Here is a 16628-nt window from a genome sequence, read left to right as displayed (position 1 = left end):
TTTACAAGTTTAAGCCCTGAGTCAAGCTCTGCCAGTGGAACCTGCTTGGGATTCTTTCCCCCTCTCTGCCCCTCCCTTGCTCATGAGTGCACACAGGCTCACTCGCTTTCTCTCTCTCTCTCTCTTTCTCTCTCAAACATTTTTTAAAAAGTGCGCAACAGTGATTTTATATATGATATTTACAAAGTGATTACCACAATAAGGTTAGTTAACACATCCATTACTTTATATTTTGTATGTGTGTGTATGTGTGTGTATGAGTGGTGGGAACTTTAAAAAAAAATCTACTCTCCTAGGGGTGCCTGGGTGGCTCAGCTGGTTAAGCCTCTGACTTGGTTTTGGATCAGGCATGTTTGTTTGTTTTTAATTTAAAAAAATTTTTTTTATGTTTTATTTAGTTTTGAGAGAGAGAGAGAGAAAGAGACATCGTGAGCAGGAGAGGGACAGAAAGAGAGGGAGACACAGAATCCAGTGACAGGCTTCAGGCTCTGAGCTGTTTGTCAGCACAGAGCCCAACGCGGGGCTCGAACCCACAAACCATGAGATCATGACCTGAGCCGAAGCCAGACGCTTAACTGACTGAGCTATGCAGGCACCCCTGTTTGTTTTTAATTTTTTAAAATGTTTATTTATTTATTTGTGGGGGAGAGTGGAAGAGAGGAAAGAAAGAAGAGAGAGAATCCCAAGCAGGCTCTGTACTGTCAATACAGAGCCCAATACACCAGGTTCAATATCACGAACCCATGAGATCATGACCTGAGCCAAAAATCAGCAATTGGACGCCTAGCTGACTGAGCCACCCAGGTGCCCCTATCTATGTATTTTAATAGCTGAATAATATTCCTGTGTGTGTTATCTCACTTTTTAAAAATATTTATTNAAAAATATTTAAAAAAATATATATTTATTTAATATTAAAGTATGATGGACATACTAGTTTTAGGTGTACAACACAGTGATTGGTCACCATGTTATTACAGTGTTACTAACTATATTCCTTCTGCTATCTTTTTCATCTTCATGACTTTTTTATTTTATAACTGGAAGTTGTACTTCTTCATCCCCTTCACCTATTTTATCCACCTTCATCCTCTTCCCTCTGGCAACCAGATTGTTCAGAGGCCTTTTTTATATGAATATTCTCATATATTCAGGTTTTTTTAAATTTTTTAAATGTTTTATTTATTTCTGAGAGAGAGGGAGAATGAACAGGGCAGGTTCAGAGAGAGGGAGACACAGAATCCGAAGCAGGCTCCAGGCTCTAAGCTTAACGTTAGCACAGAGCCCGATGTGGGGCTCAAACCCACGAACTGTGAGATCACGACCTGAGCCGAAGTTGGAAGCTCAGCTGACTGAGCCACCCAGGCGCCCCTCATATATTCAGTTTTAACAGTAATAGCAACTACCATCTCTTCATTGCTGGTACAGTAGTAAGTGCTTTATGACTATTAACTTCTTTAGATATTGCTAGATATTGTTAGTGTTCCCATTTTACAAATGAGGAGGGCCCAGAATAGTTAAGCAACTTGCTCAAGATAACAGATCTAATAATGGTGCAGCCAGGATGCAAATATACTGTTTGGCTCCAGAGTTGTCCTTGTACCTACTCTTCAATCTGTTGATTTCCAGAATTGGAACATTACATGGAAGTTTTGCAGATATCTAGATTTTCAGGTACAGGACATGAATTTATCCATTTTTTAAAACTGTTAAGCGCTGTGCCTCCGTATTCTTAGTGTTTTTAACAGTAATATGATCTCAGGGGTGCCTGAGTAGCTCAGTTGGTTAAGCACCTGATTCTTGATTCCAGCCCAGGTCATGATCTCAGGGTTCATGAGTTTGAGCCCCAGGTTGGATTCTCTGCTGACAGAGCAGAGCCTGCTTGGGATTTTCTCTCACACTCTCTGTGCCCCTCCCTCACTCATGTTCACTCACACACACTGTCTCAATAAAATAAACTCAGTTACACAATATCTCAGTTATGTGAAATTACATACATATATCTTAGATAATTGTGGTTATTCCTGGAAATCAGCTTTCAAGCTATTTCTTTTCAAGGACTGTTTTGTTTTTTCCATAATGAATAGTTTTTGTTGACTACAAAACATTTCATTGATTTTTTTTTTTTTAAAGATTTTATTTTTTGGGGTGCACCTGAGTGGTGGCTCAGTCAGTTTAGTGTCCAACTTTGGCTCAGGTCATGATCTCACATCACAGTTCAAGAGCTTGAGCCAGAGTCGGGCTCTGTGCTGACAGCATGGAGCCTAGAGCCTGTTTCAGATTCTGTGTCACCCTTTCTCTGCTCATACTCTTTCTTTGTCTCTGTCTCTCTCTCAAAAAAGTAAGTAAACATTTAGATTTTTAAAATTTATTTATTTTTGAGAGAGACAGAGCATGAATGAGGGAGGGGCAGAGAGAGGGAGTCACAGAACCCGGGGCAGCCGGCGCGGGGCTCAGACTCACAAAGCGCGAGATCATGACCCGAGCTGAAGTCGGTGCTTAACCGACTGAGCCCCCCAGGTTCCCGAAGAGTCTAACTCTTGATTCCAACTTAGGTCATGATCTCATGTTTCATGAGATGGAGCTCCTAGTCACGCTCTGCACTCACAGTGTGGAGCCTGCTTGGGATTCCATCTCTCCCTGTCCCTCTGCCCATTCCCTGCTTGCATGCACTTGCTCTCTCTCTTTCTCTCTCTCAAAATAAATGAAAAAAAAATTTAAAGAAAAAAATTCTTAATCATTTTTGATCAAGGTTATATAACATTTTGGTTTCATTTGACATATTGGAATTTTCAGCCTTCTCTTCCATTATTCTGTAGGTAAAGTAACATTGGAATAAAGGATAGGTAAACAAACTCTACTTTGAACCCATCTGGTCTTAGTTCTTTTTGTAGTCTCTTTTATCACCTTCCCAGTCTCTTCCATAATAATAATTGGCCTGTTTAAGTTTGCTTCTTCTTGGAGCGGTGTTGGTAATTTCCATTTGTTTTAGGTTTCAGATTTTTTTTTGCTGGTTTCATGAGATGATTGCATTTGCTTATTTGTCTGCAGTATTGTTTTGATATCATCCATAACCTTGTAAAAGTAACATTTGGGTTTTTTGTCCTTTGTATTTTTTCTGTTCTTTTCATTCAATTTTTATTAAATCTCTCTTCTTAGTTTCTTATTTTATAAGTAATTTCTTTAAATCAGAATAGAAGTTTTGGTATGAAGTGATTTTATAGATGTGTTCATTTTCCTTTCATTTAGGGGATCAGTGCAATTTCTAAGTCCTTGATAAATCTTTTGGTTACTTAAATCATTTATTTCTAATTTCTGTTTTTCTTGGGTTATTGTCAGAGAATGTTGCCTGTAAAAACTGTTTTAAAATTTATTAAGATTCTTTAATAAATTTATTAAGGTTCTTTCTTGGGGCAAACAAATGATTGCTTATTATATTTGATACAGGAAAAAAATATGTACATGGGTATATACTATATTTAAAAGATACAGTTGGGGCGCCTGGGTGGCTTAGTCGGTTAAGCATCCGACTTTCGCTTAGGTCATGATCTCACGGTTCATGGGCTCGAGTCCTGCGTCAGGCTGTGTGCTGACAGCCAGCTCAGAGCCTGGATCCTGTTTCCAATTCTGTGTCTCCCTCTCTCTCTGACCCTTCCCTGTTCACGCTGTCTCTCTCCTAGAAATAAATTTAAAAGAAAAAAAAAAACATTAAAAAAATATAAAAGACACAAGGCTATGAAGTCAGGTGTTTTTGCCTTTGTCCCTTATCTCTTTGTCCATCTCTTTAGTTTACCAGAATGTTTTCATTTAGTACAGCAGAAAGTGTGGTTAAACTTTGTCTTTCAGTCCAGTCTGACCAGTTTCCACCTTTAACATGGGAAATTTCAGTTTGTTTTTAGTGTTATCGCTCATACAGTTCATTTAATTCCTTCAGTTTGATTTTGTGTTTATTATTTAAATTGTTTCTTCCTCTTCTTTCTTTTCTAATTTTTGTGGATTTGTAAGGTACCATTAGTTACATTTCCACCCTTGTTCCCAAACTCAGTCTGGATGCTTGTCTGTGGTTTTACATCCATTAATAGTTAACTTCTCTTTCCCAGTGTTCACATCAGACACATATTTTCTGTTACTTGAGAGGAGAACCATTTTCTCTGATATTTTCTACTTTTCTCTGCCTTGATAAAAATCTGAGGTCTGTGGAATACTTTCACCTCTATCTATATTATTGCAAGTATGATTGGTTTCTGTGAATGCTGAATGCCATTTTCAGAAAAAAATAGCATATCAAAAAAGTACTAACTCATCAATTCTTTGAGAGACTGGATTAGACAGGGATTCTCTAATGAAGGAAATTTAGATTTTGAAGTCCCAATTTTACAGTAGAATGGCACTTTGCTTTCACTACTGATTTAAAATACTGTGTTGTAGCTTGACCTCTGAGCACTGAGTGTGGAGCCTGTTTAAGATTCTCTCTCTCTGGGGCACCTGGGTGGCTCAGTTGGTTAATATCTGACTTCGGTTCAGGTCATAATCTCGAGTTTCATGGGTTCAAGCCACCTGTCAGGCTCTCTGCTGACAGCTGAGAGCCTAGAGCCTGCTTCTGATTCTGTTTCCCTCTCTCTGCCCCTCCTTCACTCATGCTCTGTCTCTGTCTCTCAAAAATAAATTTAAAAAAACAACAACAACAACATCAAAGTGGTGTGTTAGAGGCCAGCTTTATTTTTACTCCAGAAATGTATCATTTTGGTAACTTATTTTGTTTTTGGTTGTTTTTTTTTTTTTTTGCCAGGCGGAGTGGGGATGATGTGCTCATTGAGTGAACAAGGGAAGCAGCTAGCTATCCAGGTGTCTAATATCCTGGGGATGGATGTGTGTGGCATTGACCTATTGATGAAAGATGACGGCTCCTTCTGTGTCTGCGAGGCCAATGCAAATGTAGGTTTCATCGCCTTTGATAAGGCTTGTAATCTAGATGTAGCTGGTATCATAGCGGACTATGCCGCCTCCCTCCTGCCCTCTGGCCGGCTCACCCGGCGTATGTCCCTGCTCTCCGTGGTGTCCACGGCCAGTGAGACTAGTGAGCCGGAGCTGGGTCCCCCAGCCAGCACTGCTGTCGACAACATGAGCGCAAGTTCCAGCTCTGTTGACAGTGACCCTGAAAGCACGGAGCGAGAGCTGCTCACCAAGCTCCCAGGGGGCCTGTTCAACATGAACCAGCTGCTAGCCAATGAGATCAAACTCCTGGTGGAGTGACTCCACTGGGAAATAGTTAACCAACAAAACCCGTGTAAAACTCACTTTCTTTTTCTTCTTTTCCCCCCTTCTTTCTTTCTTTCCTTTTTTTTTTTTTTCCTCACCAACTTGCAATGCTGTTCATGGAAGGTACTCAGGAAGATGAGAGAAAATGGAGTAGGATTAGGTGGGAGAGAGGATGAGGGATATAGGTAGACCTCTGCTATTGGTATGTTACTGGCTTGTTTAAGAATACTGCAGAGAGGCAGAAGAGGGGAGGTGCAGAAAAACGTCCGGCCCTTACAGTTAACCTGTTAAGTTACTCAAAAATGTGTATACTCTCAGGCCATGAAGAACATACAGTTTTTTCTCATGGTCCCTTTTGTTTTTGTATAGTTACTACAAAATTTAGAATAGGATAACTTTACATTGTGTTACAAAGATTTGTGATGGGCGAGGAAGATACCTAAATGATAGGAATTTTTCACACAAATCTGAAAATTCTGCCTTTACCATGTAAACTAGCAACTTTATGCCCATAGTTTATGAAATCTTGAAGAGCTCTTTTATTGGGATTTATAATTTTTGTGTTTTGGTTTTTCCCTTAATTTGGGTGGGAAGGCAATATTAATATGACCCAATAAAGGTTTTTTTTTTTTAATGACAGAATTGGCATTTCTGCATGATAAAAGGGAAATGAACAGTATTGCAATTCTGGTACACAAGATGACATTTACTCCAATGTAGATAAAATTACACTAGTTTAAAATATGTGCATTGACTTGTATTTGTTAGTGTTTTAATCTTTTTTGAAAGATATATGCTCTGTTAATGTTGCAGTTTTTTTTTAATACATGCTAGTCTAACATTCCCTGATCTATGCCTGCATCTTTAACAATAGCCAAAGTGAAGAAAGTGCTACCTTTTTTGTTAACAAGACACTGACTTGAAACATGTGCATTTAAAGCCTTTTATTTTTTCCTTTTTTCTTTTGGTGGTTGGGCATTTGAAGTATAAGGACAAGGAAAAATATTTTTTGGGGGGCAAATCAAGGGTCTATAAGTTCTTTAGTATAAAGCTGAAGTGATTTATAATACCAGCGTTATATATTTGCATTTTTCACATTTTAGGAGGGAGTATATATGTGTGTGTGTGCACGCATGCATGTGTATGTGTTTTGCTTTTTGTTTACACCAATCAAAAAAGGATAGATTATAGAAAATGGAGCATGATGGAGCAACAGTTTTTACTTTAAAAAACAGATAAGTTGTTTTAATAACTATACTCCAGTGGGGTAGAGGTACTCTCTAAAGACATAAAGAAAATAGATGCTTCTTAGGCCTTTTTATGTATATGTATGTTGTTTGGTTTTTTCCTTTGGTTCTAGACTGTTCAGTGTATGATTTATTCAAGGCTACATGCTTTTCTATGCTTCCGGCTGTGCATTTTCTCCTGTTCACATTGTAGGTTTGAGGGTGGGGTGGACTGCACATTTTTGTTTGGGGACTTAGCAGTATTAAGTCTCTTATAGCCCAACTCTGAAGCCTTCAATACTGTCCGTTCTTTATACTCCTTTAATTTCTGAATTTATAAAATCCCCAAAATGGCATATTAATAGGAGCCTTTAAAACAGGGGTAAATCTGAATAATGGGTTTGGAAAGTGTGTTAAGAAATGGAGATGCTCCAGAGCTCAACGTAATTTTTTTAAGCAGCAAGTTCCATCTTACTACAACCCTCTGAAGCTTTTACCCGAGTCCTCTCTTGCCTCTCCAGTGCTTTTTTCCTTCAGATGGACCTTAAACATAATTTCTTGGACACTACTAGAGAGACTTCGAGGCAATAATAAAGATCAGTATTAACCAGCTCTAACAGAGGTTTGATCATGCTTGTACAGTTTTTCCCCGTTTTAAAAAGGAATGTAATAAAATTTGTTTTTTTCCATAGAATTAAATAATATTAAAATTGAGTGAAAGGTTGATTGTTGACAAATAGAATAGTACCTCTAATCTGTGCAGTGTCTTATTTCACCTCAGAAAAAGATAAGAGGATTTTCTAATTTACTTTAGGATATTCTAATCTCCTATAAAAGAATTTGACTCACATAGAGTTATTTTGGGCCTTACATACATATATAAGTACCTCTGTCTCGTTAACGAAAAGAAATACATGGTACTTCTTTTTTTCACTGAATGACCATTGGAGGATGCATAATATTTGGGATAGAGAAATAAATGAGAGAGAAAGAACTGCTTAATTAAGTCATTATTCATGTTTGTGTAGAGACCATCTGATTATCACATAAATTATGACACATTAAATAGTTACATATCACATGTTTATAGACTTATTAATTTTATAACATAAAAAGAACACCCTATTTGAAAAACTCAGGGTTTGTGTTGGGTGGGGTAAGTCACTAGGAAAAATGTAGATACCCTTTAAAAATTTTTTACCAAACTAATCCACTGTATTATAAGAATTATCTGAGATTATTTCACCTTTAATTTTATTCACTACTGATTGATCTTTTGTGCATTCACACTATAGTAAAACAATTTCACTGACCTATTTCTGGATCATACACTCACATGTTAAAAGGAAAAGGGTAGGAATGGTCATCTTAGACTTTAAAAACATGGGTATCTTCTTGAACTCACTCAAAAATTAAGGTAAAGAATATGAACAGATCATTTTGGAAGAACCCAAATGAAAATCCCAGATATTTACGTGAAAGTTAAATATATTTTCCTATTGTTTAACAACTTTTGTATTATCTTCATTGCTATTATGAGAGGTAAAAATGTATTTATTAAATATGTATAATTCTTATCATGCTCAAATCTGAATTATTGTAAAATTATGTGTTGTTAAAATTGTTAATTCTTAATTGTATTTTAAAAGTAATTCTGATACTGTTACCTGTGATGAAAACTGGACTATACACACACATGCACACAAATATACAAATATGAACTATTCTATTTAAAATTTTTAATAGTTTTTTCTTTTTTTGGTGCCTAATAATTGGTTATTTCTGCTGGCTTTTACTCCACTGAACTTTGAAATCTTTGTGTGTATGCTATCAATAAGAGAATATGCTGGAACATTAGAAAAATCCATCAAGAGACTTGGTTTCATCAAGCACTTTATCAGACTTTGAGAAGATATCGAAGGCATTGAAAGAAGTAATTGACTTTCAAAATCATCTCTTCTTTTTCTCAAGAAGAAAACAGTGGAAAAACAGATTCTCTTCATTCAGTGAATCCCCAGTTTGGGGTCGGGGGAGCTTAGAGACGTTGCGAAATCAAATCTTGTGTTACATTTTTCTCCTGGCTCACTCTTTTTGAGAAGGTTTATGGGCTATTTGGCTGGTGAGACACGATCCCCTCCTAAGAAAATGTAGGTGCTCAGACAGGTAACCTCTGCTGCTACTGTTTTTATTTGTTTGTTTGTTTGTTTACTTTCATTTAAAATTTGTTTTTGTTGTATTAGGATATTTTAAAATGTAATATATTGCAGGATTTATAACCAGGTTCACTGCTTTTTTTTTTTCTTCTTAAAAACAAAACAAAACAAAACAAAGTTTCATTTAAGATACATTTAGGCGCCTTTGAAGCTTGGATTTTGGAATGTTTCAGTAGTGGACAGAAATCTGCTGTTGGAATCTTCTAGTCTTCCAGGTTTAATTTGAAATGTTTTTAGTTTTGTTTTGGATTTTTGTGTGGTATTTTATTTCCTTTATCAGTGCCCTTTTGCCATGCTGTTTTGGGGTGGCTGCCTAACTCTAGTGAAAATTCTTTCTATATTAACGAAAGTTTGGTGTTTTAAATTCCTTAATGTTTTGCATTTTTAAAAGTTGTTCTTAAAGAAATATTCTAACTGCTTGCACTGTTACTGTTCTTTGCCAGCCTTTTCAGGAGCCAAAAAAACAAAAACAAACAAACAAAAAAATACCCAGAGAAAAAACTTTCCTTCTTCCCCCTTCCTGATGATGAGTGAGAAGTATTGAGAACTTTCGGGGTCAGTGCCCTTGTAAACTCCCCTTCCCCCAATAATGCAGCTGTATAATGAATGGTAAATGCAGCGGTTTGGATTCAGGCACAGCCCCAGCCTGCTTGCAGGTAATTTGACTCTCCTTTCTTTCCATCGCAAGGCTAACCTTACTTTCTTTTTAAAAAATTTTCTTTCTTTGTGTACTTTAACAGCAATCGTGGGTTTATAAGGAAAAAAATATCTTGTTTAAAAAAAGAAAACACACGTATCCTAACAAATAATTTGATTAAAGAAGAACTTTGGGGGTAAAGTTTGAGTTGGTTGGGATGAACTCAGGACTTTCTTTGGGAATTTACTGTAGCCATTTAGATAACTCCATTCCTTGCATATGTGTCTATAATGAAGTATTTCAGAGTGTGACTTTTTTGGCTTTGTTTTTGTTTTGGGTTTGTTTGTTTCTCCCATTGTGCTCCTCTGGCTTAAGCTTTTTCAGGGGTTGGTGTTCCGAATACACAGTGAGCTCACAGTATAAAGACATCAATTAGGAGTTGCCAGGTATGGAAAACTAGAGTTTTGAAAAGGTAAAAATTAGGTTCTAGGTTATATATATGGTAAAACTTCATCATAGTGTTGAGTTGGTCTTAGTGCTTCTCCTTCTGTGACATCATTATAAAAAGCGAAAAGGAGTGATGAGACAAAGGTAATAGAAAGCATTTCAGTTATTTTAGGAACAGTGTAATCTCAGAACTAATCATTTTAGAATTTCTAAGACGCTAGTTCTAACTAAGAAGATAGATATGAGCAGTTTGAGGTTCTCATAATGGTTTAAACAATAAAAATTTACAGATTTGAACACATTGGAGGGCATTTCTGAAGCACAAATCATTAAGCACATTAACAAGGCTGTAAAACAAACTTAGTGGCAGGAATAGGAATACAACTTCTCCATTTTAATAGCCTTCCCAGTAGCTGATGTAGTATCCCCTTCTCTGCCTACCCCAGTCCACCTACCCTTTCCTCCTTTCTCTTGTCTTGCCGGAAGTTTTAGTACGAATATGAGTTATTATCACTGGGGAGAAAATCCTCATTTACTAGACAGCGGTCAGGACCTTTTCAAGATATACTTCTGTGTAATTTTATTCTGTGGCTTTAGACGTATATCTGAAGAGGCTTTAAGCTCACTAGTTAGCTGTTAGGAAAATTCTGGCTTGTAACGCATTCTATAGCTGAAGGCATAAAATAAATCATTAACCTGTTTTGTGCTTCAGTTAACTCATGCTAAGATAGAATCACTCTCTCCCCTAAACATCTTAAGGGAAAAGTATTTATCTGTTGAATTGAAATTTACTAACAGAGGAATCTCAACTGCCTCCTGCAGGAATTTATGATCTATAAATACTTTAAAAAGACTTGTACCAGAGAACTCTGTTCTCTTGCTGTAAGAATGGCCAGCATTAGAATGTGTGGACTATGGGATTACATGGGACGTGGAGAATTTAACAGTCTCCACTCTGCTATCCCCATGAAGATCACTGACTTGTTAAGAATGATCTTGCTTTCAGATTTCACCATATACAAACTTATTAGCTGGGCCTTATATAGCGTATATACCTGGCTGCTGTTGTGGGATTTGGGAACATGGGGGGTGGGGTGAATTGTTGTTGTTTTAGGTTTCAGTCAGACAGACATCACTGTGCCCCAGTTCCCAGAAGCACAGCAGGCCTCTAGGAGCATCCGTGGGAACGGCGCAGTCCTGACATCACCAACTCTTCTGCTCAGGCTCATCCCATATACAGAGGTCAAAGGGTGGGGTTTGAGATTGGGGGAAGGAATGAGAACGTAGAAACGATGTTGCTGCAGTGCCACTGTTGACTAGCCTTTGGTGCTTATGTCTGTTTGTTTCATTTTTTATGTTGGCAAACCTGTATTTTGGGGTAAAGGTAGTGGGAGGGTGGGAAAAAAACAAGCCATAGATTACTATTATTACTAGTTCATTATTGGATACTGTTCTTTAGTAGCTAATACAGAATAAACTTTCAACCTAGACCCTCAGTGACATAAATGTGAATAGAAATGAATTTCAGGAATTTAACAAACAGAAAACATTTATGTTGTGTTAGTTTCCAGTTCTGCAACTGCTATTACATTTGTCATTCTGTCTCCCTTTTTCGCCCTAATTTTTTTTTATGTATGTATACAGTTTTAGGAAATGTGCATTTGTGATTAGTCCTTTTAAAAGGACTTAATGAATTTATTACTCTTTTGCAAAAGATATACCCAGTGCTTATATGGGCATACAAATGCTACCCTATTTTAAATGTAGGTGGCGTATGTGTTCGTGTTTTAATGTATTCAGAGCCATTGGGCAATAAGCAGTCCAGAACATTGAAAACTCATGCAGGTAAACCACCTAATACCTTCAGTTTCTAGAATTTACTTTAAAAAACTTCTTTATTGCTGCATCTTCCACAGTTCTTTTGAAAGTTTCTGAACTTAAAATTTGTAGGAGTTGTAACTACCTAGTTAATTTTTAAGTTGCACTTAACTCATAAGATTATAGAGAGAGGTGAAGAAGTTAAGTGTAACCAAAGAAATGGCTCTTGAGATGGCAGCTGCTGAGCATCTAAGTCTTTCCACTTAAAAAGAATTCCCAGCTTAGCATGAATATTGATCATACTTGTTTGATTTTCTGTGATTGGAACTTGTGTTGTTTTGACTTTGGTGGGGAGGTCTTGGGGAAACAGTGAGGAAGCTTATACACATGTGAAAATATGAAATGTTAAAGGAACTTTTCAGTTTAACCTTAATAGTAAGCAAGAACTTTTTCTATATACCCTTCTGCTGCAGCAGAGAAATAAACTGGTAGGTGGCAGCAGAAGAAGGAATTCTTCAGATCGATGGCTCCTGAGAGATTCTGCATAGGACAAGAGATAGAGCATAACATGTCAATTGAAGCAAAAGGGGCAAATAATGGAAACAGGACAAAATTTTTTGGATTTTTGACTGTGAATGGTAAGTTATTTTCAACTAAGAATGTGTTTTTAGTCTGATAGTGGAGTTGTATGCCAGTATAGTATGTAATCATAAATGGCTCTGTAGGTCTTTGCCTTAGGATAAATTTGCCCTGACTAGGGTAGTATCATTTTGTACTTTGAAAAAATTTTAAAAAAAATTAGGGCGCCTGGGTGGTTCAGTCAGTTGAGTGTCTGACTCTTGATTTAAGCTCAGGTCTTGATCTCACCATTTGTGAGATCGGGCACTGCATCGGGCTCCTTGCTGACAGCCCAGAGCCTGCTTGGGATTGATTCTCTTTCTCCCTCTCTCTCTCAAAAATAAAGAAACATTAAAAAACGACTAGCAATGTGTAAAATTAGGGATCTCTCCCCAGTATATTTATATATATGACCTTTTACCTCGCTTTACTGAGGAATTTTATTGACAAAATTGTAAGACGCTTAAAGTGTACGATGTGATGATTTGATAGCTACATACATTGTAAAATTCCCTCTCATCAAGTTATTAACACATCCACTATATGAACCTTAATGATGGCAAAAATTCTGCTTCTCACAGTAAACCAGATATTGTTAACCATTTTACAGAAATAAAAGTCTGACCCCTTTTAGTGGTGCACTGGGAGGATGGCAGTAAAAATAGGCAACTTGAAACACTTCCGGGGTAAACATGATCTTTTCTTCAACTAGCTGTCCTGTGTCTGTCTAGTCCCGTTTCCTCGTTACTCTTCTGCCCATCAGTTCCCTTCTGTTCACTTTTCTTTCTGGCTTAACTGTGTCTGTGCTCTTCCTTCCATTTTCTTTAGCTGTGCTTCTGTCTCTCTGTCTTTTCAACTCTTTCTTCCTCACCTTTGTCTCCCTGTATGCGTGTCCCTTTTATTCATTCCCTCAGAATTTTACTTTTCCAGTGTTGCCATTTTTTCATCTCTGCCCTCCTGCTTTTCTCTATATGTGTGTCTCCCCCTTTTCATTTGCATTCTCTGCGTCTGTATCTGCCAGAGTAAACAGCTTTCTTTTCTTTGCATCAATGACTGCCCCAAGACATGTTAATCAGAGTATCACCATTGTGATGATTTTAGAATTTGGTGAGGCTGAATAGAAGAAGTTGAGGTTTTTAAGTCCCAAGAGTTAAGATTAAATTTCAGGATTGAAATTTATAATGAGATGCAGATCTCTTTACTCAGCTACATGTTTATTTTAACTATAGTATCTTTATTGTTGCTGGAAGCGAAGCTGTTTTATTATCACTTGGACAGAAGAAAAGGCCTGCAGTTCTTAATTTCATCTAGGCTTTTAACTTCAAATTGGCCGTGATTTTTTAAAATTTTCTAATGAAATTAGAAATTGAGCAAAGTAGTCATTATTTTATAGACATTTACTAGAGAAAATAAAAACTTATTGGTATAATTGGCATATAACATTATACTAATGTTAGATATACAACACAATGATATTTATATACATTGGGAAATGATCATCACAGTAAGTCTAGGTAACATCCATCACTGTACACAATTACAGACTTTTTTTTCTTGGGATGAGGACTCTTAAGTTCTACTCTCAACAACTTTTAAATATACAATTTTAATACTTTATAACTGGAGAGAAATTTGTAGTGTTTCATATAAAAGTTAAAAGCAATTAAGCTAAATCTTCTTTTCTAAGATAGACATGTGAACATTTTAGAAGTGTTAATTAGCTTTTTTAACATAGCACACAAATAATTATTTTCAAATTTCATAGCTGGTGAAAACAGGGTATTCAGAGGAGAAATTATTATTTAAAGAAAAGGAGTCATGAATGAATGAATGAACGAACGGATGAAGTCCTTCCTGTCAATATATGTAGTAACAGATTGAGCTATCTGCATACAAGCGCCTGCCATAGAAATTTAGATTTTTTAAGCTGGAAAGTTTAGAGGCTATGTATTATAATCTTGAATATGCTAGTAAGCAAACTAAGGTTCAGAGAAATTATTATATTTCCCAAGATTACAGAACCAGAACAAGGACCCAGGTCTCCTACCTGTTAATGAAAGTGCTCATTTTATTGTGATCCTTCAAAATCTGTTGTAGTCACTGAAGAAATGACATGCTCTGCAATGAGAGCTGTGATACACCAACACAGAGTTGCCACTATTTGTGCTTGTGGTTATCTTGTGGAGAGTCTGTTCAAATAAAGGATATAAAGGCTTGCTGTGGGTGACTTATTTAAATGGTTTATATGTAAAATTAATGAATATATTATTTACAGGGTTTGGTGATGATGTCCCTTGTTAAGATAAGTTACAAAGAAGTCTTCAGGTTTGTTGCATTTCTGGTTAAGGGAGAAGAAGAATTGATTCCTTAAATCTAGTAGAATTCTCTACCTCTTTTCTTGCCTGCCTTGCATTCCTATTCTGGAAAATGAATCAGTCTATAACAAAAACTATATTGTTCTGAAATTGCTTTTTTTCTTGCAGATTATTAGACGAGCAGTGGAGGAAGTGGATAGTTAAAGGGGATGATTGTGTATACAGGGATGAATAGTAACATGAAGTTAGAATAACTGATACTGTTGACTAAATATATGGCAATATATTTAAATTTTTTCAAATGCTTATTTTTGAGAGAGAGAGAGAGAGAAAGAGAGAACGAGAACATGAGTGGGAAGAGGCAGAGTGAGATATGGAGACACAGAATCCGAAGCAGGTTCCAGCCTTTGAGCTGTCAGCACAGAGCCCAGTGCAGGGCTTGAACTCATGAACTGCAAGATCATGACCTGATCCAAATTCAGACGCTTAACCGTCTGAGCTACCCAGGTGCCCCAAATATATGGCATCTTTTGTTTTTGTTTTGTTTTTTTTAAACAGTATAAAAAGAAGAAGTCACCTCTGTTAAAAAGATTCTTTATCCTAATGCTGAATGACATTTTGTATACTTGTATGGAACACAAGAATATACCACCTTAATAAATAAGGTTAGAATTTGTAAATCTTTTCAAACAGTTTTGTCTTTATCTTGAATTCTGGTTCATATAGAGATGGCAAGCTTGAATTTTAATCAGAATCAAAATTTATTGTTCCTTATGTAATTTGTTGAAAATGTAATCTAGGTGCTCTTGGCTGGCTCAGGCAGTAGAGCCTGCAGCCCTTGATCTCAGCCTCCCTGAGAGGGGCTTGAGTTCAGGCCCCATGCTGGGTGTGGAGCCTACTTGAAATAAAAATTAAAAAAAAAAAAAAGTAACCTAGGGTAATAGAGTAAGAATATAACATTTAAATTTAGTTTTGTTCAGGCAGTTTGGTATAATAATTTTGTTTTATTTTATGTGATCTTGTGCAAGGCCTTATCTCACAGTTTTCCCCTTGGTACAATTTTCCTGACTACAGTAAACCACAGTTGTTTATATTATAAGATTGTGAAGGGATAATAATATTGCTGATACATCTTTGTATGTCAGAATAACTGACTATACCTTAGTATACCTTTTTCAGCTGAGATCACAAGGTAAAGTGTGGTAATCACAAAAAAACTAGTTTGTGTGTGTGTGTGTTTTGGTAACCTAGACAGTTTGTAATATTGTCACATTAGTTAATTTTCAATATTTTTTTCCTCATCTTAATTATAAAGACTGTTTAAATCTGTGGTTTAAGTGAATTGTATGTGTTTTCCCCTCTAGGTTCTTTTGAAGTAACCAGCGATCCTTTTTGCTGGTCCTTCATTCACAGAATGGACGAAGATATGTTGTTTGAAATGGAGGATAGAAATACACAGGACAAGGAGGCAGTAGCTCCAGCCTGTTGTGATCCAATGTGTTTTCTAAAATAAAAACACCAGAACTGGGAATGAGATAGTATGCGGTTTGATTTGTTCTTCTGGCGGTTATTTCTGCCCACTCCATCTTACATGAATTCACTTCAGTCCATATGGCAAGTTTTGAAGTCTAGCTCCACATGTATCTTTCTTTTTATTCTTTTCTTCATTTTAGAAGATGCAACTCCTTTGGTTTTGACATACTGATCTTTCTGAAATATGTTCTGAAATGATTACTCCTCCTCTTGGTACATAGACATTAAAATACGTATCATTTTACTTGTAAATATGTATTATATGGATTTACCCCTTCCCCTTTCATCCCACTTTATCCATGCTGAATAATTGCTTCTGTGTGTGTGTGTGTGTGTGTGAGAGAGAGAGAGAGAGATCTCTGAAGAAATGCAGGCGTTTTTCTGTTTCACTCTGACAAGGCTCTGGCACACACTCATCACAGCATCACTCACTACAGTTTAATCTTCTTGTGACTCGAGATCATGTCTGACCTAATATATTTGAACTACACAAGATCTGATACATATATGTGTCTACAGAGGTAACCCTAGTACCTCGGACAAAAAATATTGATAATTCTTT

General features: G+C 36.6%; 1 protein-coding gene across 6 annotated transcripts in view; it reads left to right on the top strand.

Annotated features, from left to right (window-relative positions):
- RIMKLB (ribosomal modification protein rimK like family member B) overlaps positions 1–16069 on the top strand; it is a 58003-nt gene extending 41934 nt beyond the window's left edge. Inside the window, exons 6-9 of one of the 6 annotated variants that reach the window (XM_077759051.1) lie at positions 4790–9354; positions 11550–11627; positions 12074–12238; positions 15898–16069. In XM_077759051.1, the coding sequence (XP_077615177.1) occupies positions 4790–5253 (464 nt within the window). In that variant the 3' untranslated portion in view covers positions 5254–9354; positions 11550–11627; positions 12074–12238; positions 15898–16069. Of the gene's footprint in view, positions 1–4789; positions 12239–15091; positions 15199–15897 lie in introns of all 6 variants that reach the window. The other 5 variants (XM_077759053.1, XM_077759050.1, XM_077759049.1 and 2 more) reach the window with 5 other exon arrangements.
- The last annotated feature ends 559 nt before the right edge of the window (positions 16070–16628 follow it).

This window comes from Crocuta crocuta, unplaced genomic scaffold (genome assembly GCF_008692635.1).
Source record: "Crocuta crocuta isolate KB4526 unplaced genomic scaffold, BGI_CrCroc_1.0 scaffold72, whole genome shotgun sequence".
NCBI lineage: Eukaryota > Metazoa > Chordata > Mammalia > Carnivora > Hyaenidae > Crocuta > Crocuta crocuta.
Note: the sequence above shows the minus strand (reverse complement) of the source record. Positions and strands in the feature narration are given on the sequence as shown.